The 25,542-nt window shown below is 41.3% G+C and overlaps 1 protein-coding gene across 1 annotated transcript in view; it reads right to left on the bottom strand.

Moving 5' to 3' along the window:
• rptor (regulatory associated protein of MTOR, complex 1) overlaps positions 1–25,542 on the bottom strand; it is a 500,247-nt gene that overhangs the window by 331,032 nt on the left and 143,673 nt on the right. Inside the window, exon 6 of the mRNA XM_063030532.1 lies at positions 4,830–5,005. Coding sequence (XP_062886602.1) covers positions 4,830–5,005 — 176 coding nt within the window. The remainder of the gene's footprint in view (positions 1–4,829; positions 5,006–25,542) is intronic.

Genomic DNA, 25,542 nt, shown 5'->3' with positions numbered 1-25,542 from the left:
TTTGTAATTAAGAACACAAAATAGACTACAGATGCTGGAATCTAGAATAAATATCTGAAGGAACTCAGCAGGTCAAGGAGCATCTACAGAGAGGAATTAAGAAATTTATTCATCTCCAAAGATGCTGTCTGACCTGCTGTGTTCCCCCAACATTTTCTGTGTTGTCTGGATTGCCAGCATCTGCAGAATCCACATTTAGAACAAATGTGTTCCTTCTTTCAGATATGTTGTTTCCTCTCTGCTATAATGGAGCCCTTATGCACATTTCCTTCATTTCCCACATGCTTGCTCTCCCGCTAAAGCTTAAAATTAAAACTTCTCTTTTAGCTAATTAAAAGGCACAGAAGATTCCATTCGGCTTGGTAGACAGGGTCATTCAGATTCAATGAGGATACAATAGACTCTACAAATGTGGAACACAAGATTAAGCAGCGCAGGAGAGCACAAATTACCTCAGAATAATCAAATCCTGTTTTGCAGACAGGAAATTGCTCTGGTGGAATTATGTAGAATTGCAACATCTAACTAATGTGATTTAGGTTGACAGTGCCATAAAACATCTCAATCACAAAGGTTAAATGGGGAAAACTTTTTATTTGACTGGCATTTCTGTCATATTTCTCAATCTAAACTCTCGCTTCCTTTTAAAGACTATTTATTAGATGGTATGATAAGATGATATATTCTGTGTTAAAAGAGGTTCTAGAATGGGGTTATTGCACACATCCTGCGAATGGCTAAAACCTGCACAGCTGAGGTAAAACAATTATCTACAACTTATGAGATGTAATCGCTATTAAAAAAAAGCCTCTGCCGACTGCTTGATTTACCAGAAGGGCTTAGGAACGAAATAAATGAGTCATGTACCTCTGCAGAAATCATGCGCTCCTTTACGTTAACAACTTTGCATTCAACAAAACAAAACCCTTTAAACTTATAGGCAAAAGGCCACATCTCTGAAAGCCCTGCTTTCAGTTCAACAAACACTGACAGTAGAAGAAACTTGCTCAAAGTTCCTGAAGCAAACTGGGGGACCTTACTGTCATAAATTGGTGAATTGTTTTATCAAGCATCTCCACTCCATTCGCCAAAAGTGGAATTTCCTGGTGGCCAACAATTTTAATTCCTATTCCTATTTCTGTTCTGACATGTGCCACGATGAAGGAGCAACCCCTCATATTCAGTCTGTGTAACCTCTCAGGGTGGAGGAGCTACATCTCATATTCCGTCTAGGTAACCTTTAACCTGATGGCCACAAACACTGTTTTCTCTTTCCGGTAAAATTATTTTCCTCATCCCTTCCCTCTTCTATTCCCCACTCTGGCCTCTTACCTCTTCTCACCTACCTGGTGCCCACCCTACCCTTTCTCCCATGGTCTACTCCTATAAGATTCCTTCCTCTCCAGCCCTTTACCTTTCCCACCTACCTGGCTTCACCTATCACCTTCTGGCTATGCTCCTTCCACTACCCCGACCAGTTTATTCTGGCCACTTCCCTCTTCCTTTCCAGTCCTGAAGGGTCTTATCCCAAATTATCAACTGTTCATTTTTTTCCGTAGATACTGTCTGACCTGCCGAAGTCCTCCAGCATTTTGTGTGTGTTCCTTTGGATTTCCTGCACCTGGAGAAATTCTGTTTAAAGTTAGTCTAATCATTGTAAGCAATTAAGAACTTGGTAAAGGCTCTGTGAACAACAGAAGTTTTATGTTTATTTTACATATGTTCCCTGCTCCTAATTGATAATCATTTTAACTAATCTTGACTTGCAGTCTATAGTTACAGCCACACAATAAGAATGAATTTCAAAAAACTCAAAAGAATCCTTACAATCACTGATCAATAATTATCTGAATCAATATCTGGGCAAGTATATGTTGCCAGATTATTTTAGTTTTTAAAGTACTCAACCACCCAAATAATAATAGTTTCAATCATTCTGGAGGTATACCAAATGAACTCATGAGCCATCTTTATAAAAGTCCTTCACATGCCAAGTACTTGGTATCAGTGAAGACATCAAGCCTTACTTGCCATCCTGACCTTTACCTTTGCTGTTGAATCACTGCACGCTCGCCTTCGTAAATGAGCAACATGCTGGCAAAGAAAGCCATGGCATTTCATACACACACGGTACCCAATATGGATGTAGCTAAAAGCCTTGAAACACAGTATTTAGGAGGAAAGGAATTAGGTAGTTCTCTAAGTTATCTGCTTGTGAACATGGATAAGGTCCTATAGAGTAATCAAAGATTGAATAGGTTAGGAATTTAATCCTTGGAATGTAGAAGATTGAGGAGAGATTTGATAAGGGGTACACCAAATTCTGAGGGGTATACATATGGTAAATACAAGCAGGCTTTTTTCACTGAAGTTGGGTGAAACTACAACTAGAGGTCATGGGTTTAAGGTTGAAAGGTGAAATGTTTAAGGGGAACATGAGGGGAAACTTGTGAGAGTGTGGAACAACCTGCCAGTGCCAGTGGTGCACGCAAGCTCCATTTCAACATTTAAGAGAAGTATGGATAGGTACATGGATGAAAAGGGGTATGGAGGGTATGATCCGGACACAGATCAGTGGGACTGGAATATTTCAATAGTATGGCACAGACTAGATGGGCCAAAGGGCCAGTTTCTGTGCTGTACTTTTCTATGATCCGACACAGGAAATTAGTCCATTTAGCAAACGTCTTGAGAAAGGGCAAATAATGATGCAATATAGTCCATATATGCTGGCTGGCTTCACTCACAATTCCAACTGTTACTTTTCCTGCAGCACATAGCGCAGATCCCATCTATTCTCTGCATATTCAAGTCAGAAATTTTGGAAATCAAGGGGCTTGGTGCAGCTATTTAGCACCGAGGTACAAGACCAATGGTGAAGCAGGCATGAGGATGTAAAATGCCTCCTGCTTGGGTCTTCATACGGGATTCTTAAAGGGATGACCTCAGATCCTACATCAGTATTTGTGTTGAAACACAATGGTTTCTGGGAAGTTATGGTTGTATGGGAGTAACAACATCTGTTGTGTGGCATGCAAAACGTTCCACAAACACTCTTATCTTGGCAATGTGCTTCCAATAGAATGATTCCACCTTGAAGGCAAGGTCCTGCCAAATGTCACCTTTAAACAGTAAGGCATATTCTCAAGGACAAGTGCGGAGGCAAGAATTTCAAATAATGAACAGATGACATCACCTCACCCTAAACAGTCACAGCTGTCACCAAAGTAGGTCTTCTTCAAGATCCAAGCAAAATTCACACAAAGCCACATGTCCAGCAGAACCAAGTGAACATGGACAGTAATGGTCACACAAAGTCAGAATTATCAATACCAGCCAGAACCTGTGTTCTGTTCTTATTTATGAAATCCAAACTGGTAACAATTATCTACCTCATGTTTAGAGCTTTTAATTTTGCTTCACCATTCTGTTTTTTTCTGAACATACTGCCTGCCTTTCTCTTTCAAAAAAATCCCCCTCTATTTGCCAAAGCATCAAAGTCATTTTCAATATTTCAAGCATTCCTTGGGCACAGAGCCAACTTAATTAGATATATTGAGAATAAAATTCAACTCAATGCCACATCCATGGTATGCAACCTACAATCCCACCCCAACTGAGACATATGCAGTCACAGTCATTCTGATTTCTGACCATCAACCAACATCTCATCTGACCATAAAGCAGGATTTTTTTTACAAGATGTCAACAGGCCATCTCACAAACCACTTTCTGAAAATCCGTATACACATGCATTGCATTTTTTTAAAATTTATATAGAGTTATATAAATAAAAATAATTCTGTGTAGCTAGAAATGAAAACCGATGACTTTTTTTCCAGAAATCACAAACCTTGGAAACCTTGTGAAGATAACTAATGTGGTGGTTGGAACTCAATGTACATTTGAACGCTCATGCGTAAGCAGGGGTTCCCAACCTTTTTTTATGCCATGAACAAATACCATTATCAAGCAGTCCATGGACCTCAAGTTGGGAACCCCTTCTCTTAAGGGAAGTCTTTTGCGGTGTTTCAGATAGTTCATTAATAGGTTAATGCTGCACCTTGTTTAAAAAGGTGGGTGAGAAGAACTTAAACACGAGGAAATCTGCAGACGCTGGAAATTCAAGCAACACACATAAAAAATGCTGGTGAACGCAGCAGGCCAGGCAGCATCTATAGGAAGAGGTACAGCCAACATTTCGGGCCGAGACCCTTCGTCAGGACTAACTGAAAGAAAAGGTAGTAAGAGATTTGAACCATCTTTTAGGTCGACTGTACCTCTTCCAATAGATGCTGCCTGGGCTGCTGCGTTCACCAGCATTTTTTATGTGGGGTGAGAAGAAGGTGTTGCAATGAATAAATAGTGTTCCATAGTATTTGTTCAGTTCCCAAGCATTTCCAATTACTTCCAATGATTTAGATGGTTTCTTTAATTAAACTCTCATGCAAAAGACCATTCAGCCTATCAAGTTCATGCCATCCCCTTGCACAGTGGAGCAGTCAAACCAATTGCCACTCTTCTCCCATAGCCTGCAAATTAGTCTCCCTTGTGCCTAATCCATGATTCACTCTACCACCACCTCCTGCTTCATAGTATTATCTCAACTCTATTTCTTTAACACGTTACTGTGAATCTGTCTTCGCTTTGACATTTTTTTTTGCAAACCAGTTCTTCACATCCAACTCTAATACACTTGGATTTACACTTCCACAACTGAAAACAGTATATTTGATATTTTTCCTACACAATTAATTTGCCTAATCTATAGATTTTTTAAATAAATGGTGCAGCATGAATAACAAATCTGTAACTATTACTATACTTACCAGCGCAATGCTATTTTGATAGGTGTGGTAAGGCAGGAAGTGAAAAGGTCAGCAGGCAAATCTGGGTTCATCGGAAGAAGTTCAGTGGCCTCACAGGCTGCCAGTTGGATGCAGTTCTTCATCGATGGCGGCAATGGCATCTGTGCCAGAGGGTGGTTTGGATTGATGGCAGCAACCTGAAGGGATTAAAGCTGTTACTCAAAACTCAATGGTTTCAAATAAGGAACTTGCATTCATCGAATTGAATGCACATTAAAAATCTAAGGGTACCAGGTTTGAATTTACGAAGGATGTCATCAGTGTACAATGGACATTGCAACCATACTACCATTTTAATACAGCATATACTGTACAAAACTTGTACTGCGATTGCAAGGATCATTGACAGAATTTTCATGTGGAAAACAATTAAAGCAGTGACTCATACATTGCCAGTATTTGTAATGTGGTCAGAAACATTAATTATTAGAGTAAAACAACTCTTTCTGTAGTATTTGCAGAGAACATCATTTGAGTGTAGACGTTCAAAAGGCTCTATTTCTCCCCCCTCCCCATCCCCCTATTCTTTCACTGAAAACCTGAATCGCGCTGATGTACGGATCTGCCTTGCCCTACACAAGAGTGGTCATTTTGTGTATGAGACTAGAAAACAAATGCAAAATATCTGATCTAGTGTAGGATGGCACCACAGATAAGTGCGATCCTGGTCTCTCTTACACCAAGCAGATAATGCTAGGGCAAATAAACATGTCTTATGTCAAAATTTTCTCAGAGTGCATTTATATTTCCTCTAGAGAGGAAATGCCCAAGCTTTTAAAGCTATTTAAATAGCAATAACACACTCAACAACATTTAAGTATATAATGCAATATCAAGGATAAATTTTGTTCAGCTATCATTAACCAGTGAAGAAAAGGATCCCAGCCAAATGTAGCAACCAGAAATAAATGTAAAAGCACAGTAATAGAGAAAGCTCAATTAAAATACTAAAAGAAACCATTTCAACATCACAACAATAAATATAAAAAAGGCAAAACAAATTTAATAGTGATCATAATGCCATTAGTTTCAAGGTAATTATGGAAAGGGATGAGTCTGGTCCTTGGACTGAGATATTAAATTAGAGAAAGGCCAATTTTGATGGTATCAGAAAGGATCCGACAAGTGTGGATTTGGGGTAGGGTACTTTCTGACAAAGGTGTACTTAGTAAATGGGAGGCCTTCAGACGTGATATTTTGAGAGTACACAGTCCGTACGTTCCTGTCAGGATAACAGGATTATGGAACCTTGGTTTTCGAGATATTGAGGCCCTGGTTAAGAAAAAGGAGGTACATAGTAGGTATAGGAAGGAAAGAACAAATGAGGAACTTGGGGTAGAAGAAATGCAAAAGGACACTTAAAAAAAGGAATGAGCAGGCTAAAAGACATGAGGTTGCTCTAGCAAAAAAAAAAAGAAAAGACAAAGGATTAGACATTGGCTTTGCAGAAGAAACCAAGAGTAGATGGCTGCCTCTCTGACTGGAGGCTTGTGACTAATGGGGTGCCATAAGAATCAGTGCTGGGTCCATTGTTGTCTGTCATCTAAATCAACAACCTGGATGGTAATTTAGTAAACTGGACTAGCAAATTTGCGGATGACACCAACATTGGAGGTAAGGAAGACTATCAAAGCTTCATTTATTATCAAAACATGTATCCAGATACAACTTTGAAATTTGTATTTCTCCCGATAACCCAAAACAAAGAAAGAACATGAAAGTTGTTCAGAGAGAAACAGCAACTCCACCACCCCCCAACCATACAAAAAAAACGGCATCCTGATCATCAACCCCCCCATCCCACACAAAGCAGAACAAGAACATTGCGACACCCCCCCCAAAAAACAACCCCACTCCTGTGCAAAAAAAACGAACGGGACACTAACAGAACATCAACTCCCAAAGTCCCTCCCCTCACACAACAAAATAAAAAAGGAACAGGCAATAAAAAAACACAATATAAAAACTATAAGTCTGAAAAAAGTCCACAGTCCATAAACGCAATAGTCGGATCCATAAGTGCAGAACCACAATAGTAACATACGTTATCACCGACATTCATTGAAAGAGAGGGATTCCACACAAGGCAGCGAGGGACATCACATGAGGCAAACAGGCTTACCCGCCTGCCCCAGCGAGCCACACAGTGATAGGCCGCTCACAGACTCCTCCGGCAATGGTCAAAAGGCAGGCAGTCGGTGTTGAAACTCTCGCTTGCCTTCTGCAGTTGCCTCAATGCCTCAGTCTTACTCAGCGCTTTAATAAGTGATTAATGGACACTCTAAATGGCAAAATTGAGTCGAACATCAGTGCGCACCCCATGTTGAAGATTCTTTGCATTGAGGCTGTCTGAGTACATGCCCACTTCCTGGAATCTTCTCAGAGCCAAGAAAGTGACAGATCACTCAAACAATCTCCAAACTGTAAATCACAGGCTTCAACAGTCCCAGAAACACAGTAAAGATGAAAGACAGACATGAAAGTAGTTTTTTTTAAAAAAGCTATTTTCTTTAGCTATCTGGAAGACGTCGACAGAGGGAGCATTGTACGCTGGTGCCACCTTGACTGGATAGTTTCATGCAGAACCGAAGGTTGCAACGGGACCTAGCCCAGCTAGAAAAATGAGCGTAAAAATGGCTGATGGAATTTAATGCAGACAAGTGTGAATTGTTGTACTCTAGGAGGGTCAATCAGGGTAGGTCTTACACAATGAGCAGTAGGGCATCGAGGAGTGTGGTAGAACAGTGGAATCTAAGAATACAATAAGAACATAAGATATAGGAGCAGAATTAGGCTACTTGGCCCATCGAGTCTGCTTTGCCATTCAATAATGGCTGATCCTTTTATTTTCTCCTCCTCAACCCCATTTCCCAGCCTTCTCCCCATAACCCTTGATGCCATGTCCAATCAAGAACCTATCAATCTCTGCCTTAAATACACCCAATGACTGGCCTCCACAGCTGCATGTGGCAACACATTCCACAAATTCATCACCCTCTGGCTAAAGAAATTTTTCTGCATCTCTTTTGGATGGATGCCCCTCTATCCTGAGGCTGTGCCCTCTTGTCCTAGACTCTCCCACCATGGGAAACATCCTTTCCACATCTACTCTGTCTAGGCTTTTCAACATTTGAAAGGTTTCAATGAGATGCCCCCCGCCATCCTTCTAAATTCTGTGAGTACAGACCCAGAGCCATCAAATGTTCCTCGTATGATAACCCTTTCATTCCTGGAATCGTCCTTGTGAAACTCCCCTGGACCCTCTCCAATGCCAGCATATCTCTTCTAAGATGAGGAGCTCAAAACTGTTCACAATACTCAAGGTGAGGCCTCACCAGTACCTTATAAAGCCTCAGCATCACATCTCTGTTCTTGTATTCTAGACCTCTTGAAATTAATGCTAACATTGCATTTGCCTTCCTCACCACCGACTCTACCTGCAAGTTAACCTTTACAGATCCATAATTCCTTAAAAGTAGCGTCATAGTAGATAGGGTTGCAAAGAAAGCTTTTGGCACATTGGCCTTCACAAATCAATGCATTGAGTACGGGAGTTGGGATGTTATTTTGAAATTGTATGAGACGTTGGTGAGGCCTGATTTGGAGTATTGTGTGCAGTTCTGGTCAACAGGAAAGATGTAAATAAAATTGAAAAGAGTACAGAGAAAATTTACAAGGATGTTGCTGGGACTTGATGACCTGAGTTATAGGAAAAGGTTGAATAGGTTTCAATATTAGTTGAGAATGTTCCAACATTACAAGGGTAGATGGACAGGGTAAATGCAAGCAGGCTTCTTCCACTAAGGGTGAGACTACGTGTCATGGGCAAAGAGTGAAGAGTGAATTGTTGAAGAGAACATGAGAGGGATGTTCTTCACTCAAAGGGTGGTGAGTGTGTGGAAAGAGCTGCCAGCTCGTGGAGAATGTGGGGTCGCTGTCAACATTTCAGAGTAATTTAAATAGGTGCATGGATGGGGGAGTTATGGAGGGCTATGGTCCGGATGCAGGTCAATGGGCTAGGCAGATTAATGTTACAGCACAGACTAGATTGGCTAGAAGGCCTGTTTCTGTGCTGTAGTGTTCTATGATTCTAATATTTATAAATTAAAATCTCTAAAATCAGAGTAAATAGGCATGGCAGTGAACAGAACAACAAATCATGCTCTTCACGTGTTTCATTACATATTCAATATTGAAAACAAGGTGGCATGGTAGTGTAGCAGTTGGTGTAATGCTATTACAGTGCTAGCAATCACCGATTGGAGCTCAATTGCCGCTAATGCTTGAAAGGAGTTTATACATTCTCCTCGTGACCGCGTGGGTTTCCTCTGGGTGCTCTGGTTTCCTCCTACATTCCAAGGATGTACGGTTATGGTGAGTGAGTTGTGGGCATGTTAGGTTGGCACCAGAGGTGGCCCAGCACAAACCTCACTGATTTGATTTGATGCGAAATGATGCATTTCACTGTGTTTCAATGTACATGTGACAAATAAACCTAACCTTTAAAATCTTTGAATGTGGTGGGATTTCACACCCTTCTCAAATCTTCTTCAAACCAACAGTATTGCAGTCCAGACTGAAACACATGAAACCTTGCTACAACTGTACTACGATTGGAACAGAATGAAAATAGAAGAAACCACCCTCAGGGGGTCCTGTTTCTGCCAGGAACCTGGGGCTTCGGGAGCTGCTGAGGTCAGCAGATGATAATTCTGTGACACTGGCAAATCCTGAGATCCATTCCCAGGAGATAACATAAATAGAAACAAGCGCATTCTGAATTGAGATTTTGAGGATGACAGGTTGCTTGCTTCCTCAACAGCTTTTTTTTGAATTTCACATAAATGATTCAGTAAAAAGTAATGCACTGCCCTACTTTCTTTGTGCCTGCAGTAAGCAGATCAGAAATCAAAATTCCCAGCTGTTTACATTCTTATATTGATCATTCAGTATCCTAAGCTTTATTAATTAAACAGTGCGCTTGTTACATATTAGAAACAATACCTAGACATTATACTTCCTAGCTGAATTTTAGCCCTGGCAATCCCAGGACAATTTATGTATGTATAGGATTGAAAAAAAAAAGTGGTTATCAGAAGAGATTACATGAAGAGGAATGTTTAAAGAGCCAGATGAGTGAAATTGACCATAAAAAGAGGGGAAAAAAACAGAAAAGATACATTTTCATATTTTTCAAATGCAAAATTAGTGGCATAGATTAGTAAATAGAAAGTATTTCTCTCCAGTGTAGGGGAGGAGTCAACGTTCAAATTCAATTCATTGCCATTCAACCATACACATGTTTACCACCAAATGAGACAATATTCCTCCAGACCAAGATGCAGAACATAGTACATATAACTCACACACATGACACAAAGTAATATTACCATAAATAGATTAATAAATAATAAGGTACATATACGATGCAAGTTATAGAGTAAACTGTATAACGCTAGTGGTGTGTCATACAGGATGAGACCTGGGTGTGGTAGGGAGTTCAGTAGTCTTACGGCCTTGGGAAAGAAGCTGTTTCTCATCAGCTCTTGTCCTGATGATAGGGGGTGAAGGAGACTGTTGTACGGGAGGGATCACTGACAATGCCAAATATCCCTAATAGGTGGAAGAACAACCCCAATGATCCTCTCAGCAGCCTTCACAATCCTTTGTAGGGATTTGCAGTCAGACGCCTTGCAACTTCCATACCAGGTGGTGACGTAGCAGGTCAGAACACTCTCATTAAGTGGAGAGGGGAGGGGTGTAAGCCTCAATCTCCTCTGGAAGTGGAGACACTGGTATGCCCCCTTGACCAAAGAGGTGGTGTTAAGGGATCAGTTAAAAGAGCCCATTAAGAGCACTCCAGAAACTTAAGTGTTCCAAACTCTCTTCACAGAGGAGCCATGTGTGTGCAGTGAGAAGTGGTCAGCCTGCAGCTTCCTAAAGTCCACAATCATCTCTTTTTGGTGGTATCAACTCTCTCAAGTTGCTGTACTCACACCCTTCTGCAAGCTACTCTACCTCCTCCCTGTATACAGTCTCGTCATCGCAGTTGATAAGGCCAACCACTGTTGTGTCATCAGCGAACTTGATGTTGCAGTTTGAACTCAATCTAGCAAAGCAGTCATGCGTCAGCAGTATGATGGAGCTAAAGACGTTTCTGCCAGTAGGGCCTGACTATGGCCTTTCTGTCAAGAGGTCGAGGATCTAGTTACAGAGACAGGTGTTGGGACCCACTGAGGACATTACCCACCAACTTCTGAGGCATGATCGTATTGAAGACTGAAATGAAGTCAATAAACATCCTGGCATATAAAGCACCATTTTCCAGATGGCACAGGATGGAGTGGAGTGCATAGGCTATGGCATCATCAGTGGACCGATTTCAGCAATAAGCAAACTAAAATCATAAGACATAGGACTTGAATTGGGCCATTTGGTCCATTAAATCTGCTCTGCCATTCCATCATGGCTGATTATCATCCCTCTCAACTCATTCTCCTGCCTTCTCCCTGTAACCTTTGATACCCATAAGATACAGGAACAGAACTAGAGGGCAAAATTTTAAAGTGAGAGGGGAAAATTTTAAAAAGGGCCACAGGGGCAACTTTTTCCCCACATGAGCTGCCAGAGGAAGTGATACAGATAGGTACAACTGAGGCATTTAAATAGCATTTGGACAGTGACATGGGTAGGAATAGGTTGGAAGAATATGGGCTAAATGCAGGCAAATGGGACCAGCTCAGTGAGGCTACTCGGCTGACATGGATGGGATGGGCCGAAAGGTATGTTTCCTTGCCATATAACTGTATGACACTAAAATAATTTAAATTAACAGTAATTTAAAATAACAAAAATTTGTGGACAGCTACCACAAAGTATCCAAACATTGTTTAAAATGAGAGAAAGCCAACATGACTTGAGAGGAACATGTATATTTCAAAAACAAAGGATAAGAACAAATGTAAAAAATCATTATATTTCAGTCAGAGGGGTGATCTATGGAACAGTTGTAGTGAGAATTTAAAAACATACACCACACTTAACAAGTTGAAAAAAGTTATTTAAAAATAATTTAATAAACAAATATAAAATACATGATTTAAAATGAATGGGAGTAATGTAAACAAATGATACTTGGAATTGGACTTTGTGTTAAAAGATTATGAAATTTTTTGTTTTGATGTGATGATTGACGCCAAATATGTTGTTGTATAAGTAAGGGGGTAGGCGTAATAAGCTGCAGCTTCAGCCTACACCCTTTGTCTGTTTTAAAGAATATCTATGTTTTTTTGGTTGTAATTTTGTTCTATGAAATAGTTATGAAATCATCGTTGAAAATGATGCTTTCTGTTATGTTTGTACTGACCAAAATAAATGTCATTCATTCCTTCAAATAATTGAAACCAAATAATCACTTTAAAACCAAAAACTTCAAATTAAACAAATCTCTCCTTTGCAGATTATCCGAGGGCTCCTCAAACTTCTTTTTTCCAGAAATAGTCTTGCCATACATATGATTATTAGCAGTTCAGATGTCTGCCTTACAGACTGAACATTTCTGTGAGATGATGAGTGGGTTACTGAGCCTTCAGGTGAATGTTTTAGCAAAAGATAGAATTGCTAACAATGCAGCGCTCCCATGGGGTGCACAAAAGCTCTTGTTACAGATCATCGGCTCACATATATGGATTCAGGCTTGAAATCACAACCTTCGTACCATGGCAGAATATTCCTCAATTAACTTGTGTTAATACCAATCCCGCGTGTGATTGTGCTTACTACACAGCAATGTTGTGGACACTGACACTGAAATACATCCAAACACCTCAGGAGCTTTGAAGATATGAAGGGCACCAATTAATAAAGTTGTATTAAAATAGGTGAGCTGAGGGCCTCTGTCGGTCAGAGCTGACCATGGGTATTTCATCCTAGCTGTCTAGATACGCAAGCCTGGGCAGTACAATATGGAGAGCAAGCTGTTGCCCATGTAGCAAGCTCCCACTCTCCTCACATCTGATGAACCCAAAGGAACGTCACAGACTGATACAGTCTGGTACGAGCAGTGTCGCAGGAGTTGCCAGTCAGCAATGAACGATGCAGGGTGGTCTCAGGACCTCCAGCTCTGGGTTTTCCCCCTCAGGGTTCACTCCCGAAGCCTTCCCCCTGAGTGGGTATAGCCACAAGGCAGAAGAGGTTTGAGATCAGAGTTTTCCTTCTCCTAGGTGAGCTGCTAGCCATAGCTGATGAGCCCCATCTGCCTGAAGCAACTGGCTTTGAGGCACCAGCAACCCATGTTTGCCCCTTCTCCTGTCAGTAGAAACAGTTCTGCCAGGCTTAGCAGCTAAGCCACACTTGAAGACCTGGAGCTGGACTTGGCTGTCAGAGACTACCTGAGGCGCATGCCATTGGTAACATTTAGTAGGTTGTAGAAGCTTGTCCCTATTACCACCCCTGACTATAACAACCTTAACAGTCTCAGTGTAATTTTTAAGGTATTCCAGAACTATACGTAACAAATATGTTGAACGACTTTTGCATTTCAAATGTGGAAATGAAATATTAATCTCTAATTTACATTTGTACATCAGAACAATACATATACTGTAAAACAAGCAGAATTTTACCACCTGACGTTGTTCATTATCATATTTCCAGCACCGAATACTCTTCTAATACCCAGATCATGGGCTTACTACACAACCTCTTCACATGTCCCCTCAAGGCCATGATTGTTTACTGTTTTAATTTCTGTCTTTTGCTGTCAGTGGGCCAAGGAATCATATTGTGCAATCAATCTCCAGAGCAAAAAAAACTCTTATTTCCTGAGCAAAAGTTATAATGGAGAAGGAATAGATTCAATTAATTGGTCATACCAAGCTGAAAGAGATGAGGAGGGTTCTTTAGTTTCACAGTGAATTGTGGAAACATGAAGCTTTCTGCTTCACAGCAGAATTCAGCATTGGTGCATTTTACTTCTAGCAAAGTATTCTCGAAGATTATGAAATATGCATTGCTTCAGTTGGAAACTGCCTCTCAGAAGAAATCATGAGCACTCATGTTTAACCAAAGGCACAATGGAATACCAATCAAAAGCATTCTTCTTCCAGAAGGGAATAAGATGCTTAATGGTAGACTAGTAGAGCAGCATGAATCAACCATCATTGCTCATTATAGAATTAATCATCCTCACATTTTGAAAGAAAAATTCTCTCTTTGTGCATTGGGTTTTCAAACAAAGAAAGTGACGTTGCCTGAAAATGCTCATCTGGCTTTCTTAATTTTTTCTTCAGTCAGGAAAGAAAGAAAGAAATGGCCATCTGACCACAACCTCAGAACTGAAGTATTTAAAATTCCACAGTCTGTACCACAACCAGCAAATGAACATCATTAATGCTGTATTGTCTCTCTGAAGTCAGCTACCCTAACACAAACCAAGATGACTGAGCATATAAAAATGTTGTTCTGAGTGCCCCAGTCTGTCAAAGTGAAGAACACATCATTATTCCATAAGGTTACAGGCACAGAGCTGTGTAGCAGAATGTTGGCTGCAGGTCATAGGAAGATGTTTTATGAAATGTCAAAGATTGCACCTTAAAATACCAATCTTTTCCAAAGGTTCAACTGTGCTATAGATGCAATGAAACTCTAGCTTAGGTTTAAACAGAATACATTTTTCTAAAAAGTATGGGTTGGTGATTACTGCAAATGATGCACTGGCAAACTGCAGGCATTGTTGAGGTGTGGAAATCATTAGGAAGCCCAGGAACACGGAGGAATAAATATTGTCCTCAACCAGGGGTACCCAGCCTGGCGTCCACAGACCCCTTGCTTAGTGGTATTGGTCCATTGCATTAAAACATTTGGAAAACCGTGTCCTAGACCTTAAGACATAAGAGCAAAATTAGGCCATTCAACCCATCTTGTCTGCTCCATCATTCCATCATGATTAATTTATTTTTTTCCTCTCAACCCCATCCTCCTTCCTTCTTCCTATAACCTCCACAACTGTTTGTGGCAATGAACTCCACATATTCACCCTCTGGCTAAAGAAATTCCTCCTCATCTCTGTTCTAAAGAAATATCCTTCTTTTCTAGGACAGTGCCCTCAAGTCCTAGACTCCATCTAGGCCTTTCAATATTCAATAGGTTTCAACAAGATCGACCCCCCCCCACATCCCCTCCAAAGAGTCATGTGTCAAACTAGTGTACAGAGTGGCTCAGTTTAATACCCATATTCAAAAGTATACCATGCCCTCAGTACCCATACTATGTCAACATCAATGACTTTAAGTTCATGATTTGAAGCAATGGCCTTCTAATTCAGAGGGAAAGAACTGCGAGAGCAAAATGTTAACGCCTTAATGATTTACCAATCTCTGAATGATTCAAGAAAAAAAGACTTTTGTAACAACTCTCCAATTGAATGTTAGAATAATGGAAGATAATCCGTAACTTTGAATTACTCTTGTACAGTTACACCATGACAGCATGGAAGATGTTAATGAGTATCTGACACTAATCCTTATGGCAAATGTATCTACCTTGATTCATGGGAGCCTCACTAAAAAATTTCATATTTTGTTCCAAACAGCTACTTTGAACAAAATATACTCAAGAAAGATCTAACAGAGTAAGGGGAAGTTAAAACATAAGACAGACCACAAAACTGCAAGAAATTAGGTCAGACAAAGTTCTGAATAATGATCAACGTGTTCATGAATGTAACGCCTTATTTTGCACAGCAGGATACATCTGCAGGCAAATTTATCTAACTGATGCAAGAGCTGTTGATGTGGAGGAGACTTACTGTCCATCCTGAACTGTTTTCAAGGCCCTGCCCTGAGTTGCCAAAGCTTGTGTGAGGGAGTACTTGCACGTGTTTCTTGGTAGAGAATTCCAGAGAATCAGAATAAGGTTTAATATCACTGACTTATGTACAGAAATACATTGTTTTGCGGCAGCAGTACAGTATATGAAAAATACTATAAATTACAACTAGAAATATATGTGCAGTGGATTTCAGTTCATTAGGACACATCATGACCAGTACATTTTAGCCCAATTAAGCAGCTGCCCCAATTAGCCCAAGTATCACGGAAATAGTTAAAAAGGTATATTAAAAAAAAACATTTAAAAAAGGCAAACAGAGTAACAAATTATGTATTTAAATGAAATACAAAACAATTTAGAACACTACAAATACTACCACAGTACTCTAAAACTATATTAGTTCCTAATACTTATCAACAGTGGAATTCATCAGCATCATGTTCTTTTGATTGTAAATGAATAAAATCAGTGCAGACACTCAGAGCAGAGAAACGACTGCCTTTATATAATGCTGTTGATGACTGCATCCTCCAAATCTTTGTTTTCATTGTAACATTCTAGATGATTTACAGTGCCAGCCAGCGATCAACAATCGGTGTGCAATTCCCATCACCGCCTGTAAGAAGTCTGTATGTTGTCCCAATGACTGCCTGGGTTTCCTCCAGGTGTAACGGTTTCCTTCCATATTTCAAAGAGTCAGGGTTATGGGCATTCGTGAGTTACGGGCATGCAATACTGGTGCCGGAGACATGGCGACACACGCAGGCTGCCCAGCACAACCTTCTAATATGATGTGACGCCGCAAGTGAGGTATTTCATGGTATGTTTCAATGTAAGTGTGATAAATAAAGCTAACCTTCATCTTGTCTTTATATGACATAGAGATCTGGTGAGTGGGAGTTGCAAACATCATGTGGTGAGCCAGGCACGAAGAAAACAAGGTATCTGAAGTCAGGCTGTAGATTACTGGAGTTTTACAGTACTTGATTTAAGATTAAAAGAAGATTGGACAGCAATCAATTTAGAGAGTCCAGAGTGTAATTAATTGAGGTGAAGGCTGAAAAAACTTATGGTAGACACATACAGTAGACTAGGGAAGTCAGTTGAACCAGGTATAAATCTTGAGTTTTCCATAGAATTTACTTTTGTACAAACAAATTAGAGTGCTTAACAATTTTAATTCTGTATACTGAATTAAAGGACACTGATGATGAAACACGAGTAATTGCTACACGCCTACAATAAGATGTTTACAATTTAAACGCAATTCACTCCTACTCAGATCAAATGAAAACATCCATCAAAACTGTTCCTTAGAGCAGTTTTTGAGGACACTTCATAGATTATAACCATTTGAAAAATGTCATGGTTGTACTTTTATCTATAGGCTAATAAAAGACGGCTGTGTTTCATTCATTCTTGTGAAACTAAAATCCCTGGATGTGTGCAATAATGTGAAGAATGTATGTCACACTTCACTTTTATGTGGACAAAAAGAGATGCCAATTGGCACCAGAGTGCTTGAGGCATATCTGAACGGCTGAATAAATAAAGTACACCGTAACTTTTCAATCGACAATCAACAAGAAATGAATAATAAACAAACATAAATCACTAATGCTCCTTCATATAACAGCTCAAATTTAACGGTTCACCACTTAAAATAAGAAATAGATATTTGACAATTAAAACTAGCAACCTCATATAGACTGCAGTAAATTTTCCTTCACATATAAACCTGGACTTAGTTCAAATGATAAAACAAAGACAGCCAGCTTAGCAAGATTCCAGTAGCATCTCTACAACCACCAAAATACATGAGTTTACTGACTGTTAGTAGAACATAGCACATTACAGCACAGTACAGCCCTTTGACTGATGTTGTTCTGCCAACCTTTTAACCTACTCTAAGATCAATCTAGCCAGCTGGTGGAGTAGTGCATCTGCCCCGGACTTTCAGTGGTCCTATGTTCGAATCCAGCCGGCTCCCTGCAGGCTTTCTATCTGTGCTTGGGTTGAGCATCAAGTTAGCACTCGGCTTCATAAAAAACAGACAATGCTAAAGAAAACGCAAGGTTGCCATCTGATGTGCTACAAGCTGCGGAAAGGAACAAAAACAAGACCAATCCAACTCTTCCCTCCCACATAGCCTTCCATTTTTCTATCATCTACTCTGTTTAAATGGTTTAAACAGAGAACATAATAGAACGTAGAACATTACAGCACAGTACAGCTCTATGACCCATGATGTTCTGCTTACCTTTTAACCAGTAAACCCAAGTTTCTTCAGTATACCGAATGTATCTGCCTCTCCCACCATCCCTAGAATACTTCATGCACCTATCATTCTCTGTGTAAAGAACTTGCCTCTGAAATCTACCCCCTTCTCCTTTCTCCCAATTACCTGAAAGTCACGCCCCCTCATATCAGCAATTTCCACCTTAGAAAATAGACTCAATCTATGCCTCTTATCATCTTATACACCTCTATCAAGCCACCTCTCATCCTCCTAGAAAAGCCCTCGCTCACTCAACCTGTCTTCATAATACATGCACGCTAGTCCAAGTATCTGGATAAAATTACAATAAAGTTAAATCTCAAACAGCAAATAAATTCCTTAATCTTTTATTAATGAAAAGCCATAAAATTGCAACTGTAAACTGCGATGAACAGTTTGGTTCAATTGTGTGACGATTGTAAATGATGCACATGTTTCTGTTTAACAACTACAAAGCTCATTGGTTTTGTAGTTCTTAGGAGACTCTGCAGTACTGAGACAATGTATGAGCGTGTCTTTGAGATTTTCTTTGCAGTAATGCATCAGCTGTGTTTGATGTATATGGCTGCAGAATATTTAGGCAAGAGGACTATTAAAAAGCATTAACTGAAATGTAAAGAGTTGTTGACCTGGATACATTTAAAAGGGTATGGAGACCAGGAAGAGACAGTGGGATTTTTTGATGACTAGAGCCAGTGGAGTACATTCAAACTGGTTGCATCACTGTCTGGTAATGGAGGGGCTACTGCACAGGACTGGAAAATGCTGCAGAAGGTCAGAAACTCAGTCAGCGCCATCAAGGGCACTGGGCTCCACAACGTGAAGGATATCTTCAAAAAGCAATGCCTCAAAAAGGCAGCATCCATCATTAAGGATCCCCATCACACAGGACATGCCCTCCTCCATCACTACCATCAGGGAGAAGGTACAGGAGCTCGAAGGAACCCACTCAGTGTTCCAGGAACAGCTTCTCCTCCTTTGATATCAGATTTCCGGACGGACAATGAAGAAACTCAGGAACAGTACCTCACTAACATTTCGTTCTCTTTTTGCACTACTTACTTAATATCATTATATATAAGTATATTGCAAAACAATAAATTAGAATACATCTTATTGTAATATATCTTTTTTATGTTTTGCATTGTATTGCTGCTGCAAAACAACAAGTTTAATATCAGTAATATTGAAGGTGATGCTGATTCAATGAAATCAAATGGACTCTTGGAACACAGAACAGTAGAACACAGAAACAGGCCCTTTGACTCATGAAACACACATCAAAGTTGCTGGTGAACGCAGCAGGCCAGGCAGCATCTATAGGAAGAGGTGCAGTCCTGACGAAGGGTCTCGGCCTGAAACGTCGACTGCACCTCCTCCTATAGATGCTGCCTGGCCTGCTGCGTTCACCAGCAACTTTGATGTGTGTTGCTTGAATTTTCAGCATCTGCAGAATTCCTGTTCTTTGACTCATGATCTTGTGCCAAACTGATTAAACCAGCAGTTAACTGCCCAGCTAAACTAATCCCTTTGCAACACAATACCCATAGCCCTCTATTCCCTGCACATAAACGTGCCTAAGAGGTTCTTGAATGGCTTTATGATTCTGCCAACATCACTACACAACAGTGCATTCCAGGCTCCCATCAATTTATGTGCAAAACAAAACCTGCCCCATGCTCTAGGGGAGGCAGTAGTGAGCCACCTTCTTGAACTGCTGCAGTCCTTCACAGCCATTCAATGGCAAAGTACAAAAAAAAGGTGTCAGGAAAAAGTCTTCGGCTGGGGGTGGGGGAAGAGAGATAAAAATTTTTTAAAAATAAGCTTACCAATTCCACGTATACAAGGTAGCCATATTGCTACCCCAACCTGCTACATCCATCTTACTCTGGGTTTTATGTGCTCATTTCACCTTCAGTCGCCTCAAATACCCACTGATCCCTTATTCACATCTCAACAGCAGTATCCAACCCCTTCAGTTCAAAGTGCAAAGTAAAGTTATTACCAGTATATATATGTTACAACATACTACCTTGAGATTCATTTTCTCGCAGGCAATCACAAGCAAAATAGATTTTTAATGAAAAACTATACATAAACAAAGATGGACAAACAACCAGTGTGCAAAAGACTAACTGTGCAAATAAAAATGCTACTGAGAATAAGGGTACTTGAAAGTGAGAATAGGTGAGAGAATAAATTCACCGTAGTGTGATTGAAGGTATCCACTATGGTGCAGGAGTATGATGGCTGTAAGGTCATAGTTGTTCCTGAACCTGGTGGTTTGAGACCCAATTCTTTCGTCCCTCCTGCCTGACGGTAGTAGCAAGAAGAGGGCATGGCCTCGATGGTGGGGATCTTCAGTGATGGATGCTGCTTTCTTGCGGCAGTGCATACCTTGAGGAACTTTACTGAAAATCTTCATGGACAACATTGCATCAAATGGATTGTCTTTGTATTCAGTACATGCTGCTGTCAGCACCTCATTGCTCCTATTTGCTGAAGGATGATAGATTTCAATCCACATAACCTCAACAAAAAAATTCCACGGCATTAACTTCAAAACTCTACATGATATTTGATGTAGTACAAAAGTAGTTAAAACAACTGGGTGAGAATGAAAGATTTCCAGAAAAATCCTTCGTGTCATCTAGATTCAATATATAAAGCCTGATGACTCATAACAGAAAGTACCACAAAATAGAAAACAGATTAAACAATGCACTTTCCACTCCATTGGAATTCATTCCACATTACCTGAGGAAACTAAGCCAGAGATACTTAGAATTTATAAACTGCAAAGAAAATTATGTGCAAGGAAAAATGCTGAGCTTGCATAACAAATGAATATTAGAATAACGATACTGAGATTCAATTTATGCATAAAAATCATTTTAATCGAAGATTCTCACGGTTCACAATAAAAGCCAAAATTGTAAAGCCCAAAGCATTACAAGCTGTCGTCTGAGCGAGTGCATGCATGAAATTACTACCACATATTACTCCACTATTACCACAGGGTGTTGCACCCATGTGATATCATTGTCTCTTCAATCCTGCATCTCCCATTCTAATTTCATTCAGATTTAATAAATGTAAGAACAGATCGATAGAATCTTAACTGGCAGGAAAGACTGCAAGCTGCCAGGGTTCGATAATTTTTTCAAGAGCTGTTAGTGTGGCAGGGAAAGAGATTATAATTGTAATTTGCCATGGCAATAAGAGATATCTAGCCAGAGTGGAACTCCATTTCTATTCATGCAAAGTCTATTAAAGCATCTTGGGAAAGAAGAATCTTTGTAGAACTTGTGGCTTTAGGCAACACACACAAAATGCTGGAGAAACTCAGCAGGCTGAGACCCTTCAGCAAGACAGGCCCAAAACGTCGAGCGTGCTCTTTTCCATAGATGCTGCCTGGCCTGCTGAGTTCCTCCAGCATTTTGATTATTATGATTATGAGGACACGCAGTCCCCTTTTATTGTCATTTAGTAATGCATGCATTAAGAAATGATAAAAATGTTTTTCCAGAATGATATCACGAAAACACATGACAAACTGACTTAAAAACTAACAAAAACCACATAATTATAACATATAGTTACAACAGTGCAAAGCAATACCGTAATTTGATAAGAACAGACCATGGCACGGAAAAAGTCTCAAAGTCTCTCGAAAGTCCCGTCATCTCACGCAGACGGTGAACCTCCAGCGCCGCCAACTTGCCGATGCAGCATCCCGGAAGCATCCGACCCCAGTCTGACTCCAAGTCCGTCCAAAAACTCCGAGCCTCCGACCACCTCTTCGACACCGAGCACCATCTCTGCCGAGCGTTTTGACCCCGGCCCCGGCAACAGGCGATACGCAAAGCCGAGGATTTGGGGCCTTCGTCTCTGGAGATTCTCGATCGCACAGTAGCAGCGGCAGAGAAGCAGGCATCTCAGAAGTTACTCCAGATGTTCCTCTGCGCATCTCATGGCTGTCCCCTTCAAATCCGGATTGTGCACGGCACCCCTAGTTATACATATCGATATTCATTCGGAACGGCCGCGCGCGCTGTGTCGTGCCGCCATCTTCTCCTCCCTCCAGCAGGAGACAACACACACATTTTGTGAGTGTTACTTGGATTTCCAGCACCTGCAGATTTTCTCTTGTTTGTGTTGTGGCTATAGGCAAGCAGCTTCAGACCAAAAGAGATCCTTGCACTGAAAAATCCTTGCGAAAAATGAGGGAAGTGCAAGATAGATATATTCCAAATAAGAAGAAATTTTTGAATGGAAGAAGGACACTACTGTGGCTGACAAGTGAAGTCAGAGCCAAAGTAAAAGCAAAAGAGAGGGCATACAAGGAAGCCAAAGCTAACAGGAAGATTGAGGATTGGGAAGCTTTTAAAAACTTGCAGAAGGAAACTAAGCAAGTCATTATGGAGGAAAAGACAAATTATGAAAGGAAGCTGGCAACTAATATCAAAGGAGGTACTAAAAGCTTTTTTAAGTATATAAAGGGTAAAAGAGAATCGAGGGTAGATATAGGACCAATAGAAAATGACGCTGGAGATATTGTAATGAGAGATGCAGAGATGGCAGAGGAACTGAATGCATAATTTGCATCGGTCTTCACAGTGGAAGACGTCTGCAGTATACTGGACATTCAAGAGTGTCAGGGAAGTGAAGTTTGTGTAGTGAAAATTACGACTGAGAAGGTGCTCAGGAAGCTTAATGGTCTGAGGGTGGATAAATCTCCTGGACCTGATGGAGTGCACCCTGGAGTTCTGAACGAAGTAGCTAGAGAGATTGCAGAGGCATTAACAATGATCTTTCAAGAGTCGATAGATTCTGGCATTGTACTGGATGACAAGAAAATTGCAAATGTTACTCCACTATGTAAGAAGGGTGGGAGGCAGCAGAAAGAAAACTATAGACCTATTAGCCTGACGTCAGTGGTTGGGAACTTGGTGGAATCAATTGTTAGGGATGAGATTACGGAATACCTGGAGGTACATGACAAGATAGGCCAAAGCCAGCATGGTTTCCTGAAAGGAAAATCCTCTATGACAAACCTACTGCAATTTTTTGAGGAAATTACAAGTAGGATAGACAAAGGAGATGCAGTAGATGTGGTGTACTTGGATTTTCAGAAGGCCTTTGACAAGGTGCCGTACATGAGACTACTCAGCAAGATAAGAACCCATGGAATTACAGTGGAGTTACTAGCATGGGTGGAGCATTGGTTGATTGGCAGAAAACAGAGAGCGGGAATAAAGGGATCCTATTCTGTCTGGCTGCCCAGTTCCTCCATCTCCGCCGCATCTGCTCCCAGGATGAGGCTTTCGGTTCCAGGACATCTCAAAAGTCCTCTTTCTTTAAGGATCGTGGTTTCCCTTCTGCCATCATCAATGATGCCCTCACCCGCATCTCATCTATTTCCCACACTTCAGCCCTCACCCCATCCTCCCGCCACCACAACAGGGACAGAGTTCCCCTTGTCCTCACCTACCACCCCAACAGCCTCCGGATCCAGCACATTATCCACCACAACTTCCGCCACCTTCAACAGGACTCCACCACTAAGCACATCTTTCCCTCTCCGCTTTCCGCAGGGATCAGTCCCTCCGCGACTCCCTGATCCGCACGTCCCTCCCCACGGATCTCCCACCCGGCACTTATCCCTGTAAGCGTAAGTGCTACACCTGCCCCTACACCTCCTCTCTTGCCACCATTCAGGGCCCCAAACAGTCCTTCCAGGTGAGGCAACATTTCACTTGTGAGTCTGTTGGGGTCATCTATTGCATCCGGTGCTCCTGGTGCGGCCTCCTCTACATCGGTGAAACCCGACGCAGATTGGGGGACCACTTCGTCGAGCACCTCTGCTCCGTCCACCACAACAGACAGGATCTCCTGGTTGCCACCCACTTCAACTCTCCTTCACATTCCCATTTGGATATGTCCATACATGGCCTCCTTTACTGCCACAATGAGGCTAAAGTCAGGTTGGAGGAGCAATACCTCATATACCGTCTAGGTAGTCTCCAGTCCCTTGGTATGAACATAGAATTCTCCAACTTCCGGTAATTCCCTCCCCCTCCCTTCCCCTATCCCTATGTCACTCTGCCCCCTCCCCCAGCTGCCTATCACCTCCCTCATGGTTCCACCTCCTTCTACTACCCATTGCGTTTTCGCCTATTCCTTCTTCACCTTTCCTGTCTATCACCTCCCAGCTTCCACTCCTCCACCCCTTTATCTTTCCCCTTACTGGTTTTTCACCTGGAACCTACCAGCCTTCTCCTTCCCACCCTCCCCCCACCTTCTTTATAGGGCTTCTGCCCCTTCCCTCTTCAGTACTGACGAAGGGTTCCAGCTCAAGACGTTGACTGATCGTTTCCACGGATGCTGCCCGACCTGCTGAGTTCCTCCAACGTGTTGTGAGTGTTGCTTTGACCCCAGCAGCTGCAGAGTATTTTGTGGTTACCAGTGGAGCTCCACAGGGGTCGGTGTTGGGACCGCTGTTTTTTACGATGTACGTCAATGATTTGGGCGATGGGATTAATGGATTTGTAGTTAAATTTGCTGATGATACAAAGATAGGTGGAGGAGCAGATAGTGTTGAGGAAACAAAGAGCCTGCAAAGAGACTTAGATAGTTTAGGGGAATGGGCAAAGAAGTGGCAAATGAAAAACAATGTTGGAAAGTGTATGGTCATGTACTTTGGTGGAAGAAATAAACAGGCAGACTATCATTTTGATGGGGAGAGAATTCAAAATACAGAGATGCAAAGGGACTTGGGAGTCCTTGTGCAAGGTACCCTACAGGTTAACCTCCAGGTTGAGTCAGTGGTGAAGGTGGTGAATGCAATGTTGGCATTCATTTCTAGAGGTATAGACTGTAAGTGCAGGGATGTGATGTTGAGGCTCTATAAGGCACTTGTGAGACCACACTTGGAGTATTGTGTGCAGCTTTGGGCTCATTTTAGAAAAGATATACTGGCATTGGAGAGGGTTCAGAGAAGATTGACGAGAATGATTCCAGGAATGAAAGGGTTACCATATGAGGAACGTCTGGCAGCTCTTGGGCTGTATCCCCTGGAGTTCAGGAGAATTGAGGGGGGATCTCATAGAAACATTCCAAATGTTAAAAGGCCTGAACAGTTTAGATATGGCAAAGTATTTTCCCATGGTAGGGGAGTCTAGTACAAGAGGGCATGACTTCAGGATTGAAGGACGTCCATTTAGAACTGAGATGCAGATAAATTACTTTAGTCAGAGGGTGGTAAATCTGTGGAATTTGTTGCTATGAGCGGCTGTGGGGGCCAAGTCATTGGGTGTATTTAAGGCAGAGATAGATAGGTTCTTGATTAGCCCAGGCATCAAAGGGTATGGGGAGAAGGTAGGGGAGTGGGGATGACTGGAAGAATTGGATCAGCCCATGATTGAATGGCAGAGAAGACTCGACCATATGGTTTACTCCTGCTCCTATATCTTATGGTCTTAGTTCTCTCATGGTAGGTATTTTGATGTAACTTTTCAAAATGTGGATGGCTGTCTGAAGATGCTGAAATCTTTTGAGGAGAAG

Source organism: Mobula hypostoma, chromosome 22, assembly GCF_963921235.1.
Source record: "Mobula hypostoma chromosome 22, sMobHyp1.1, whole genome shotgun sequence".
Lineage (NCBI taxonomy): Eukaryota > Metazoa > Chordata > Chondrichthyes > Myliobatiformes > Myliobatidae > Mobula > Mobula hypostoma.
The sequence above is the reverse complement of the archived record's forward strand: the minus strand, read 5'-3'. Positions and strand labels throughout refer to the sequence as shown.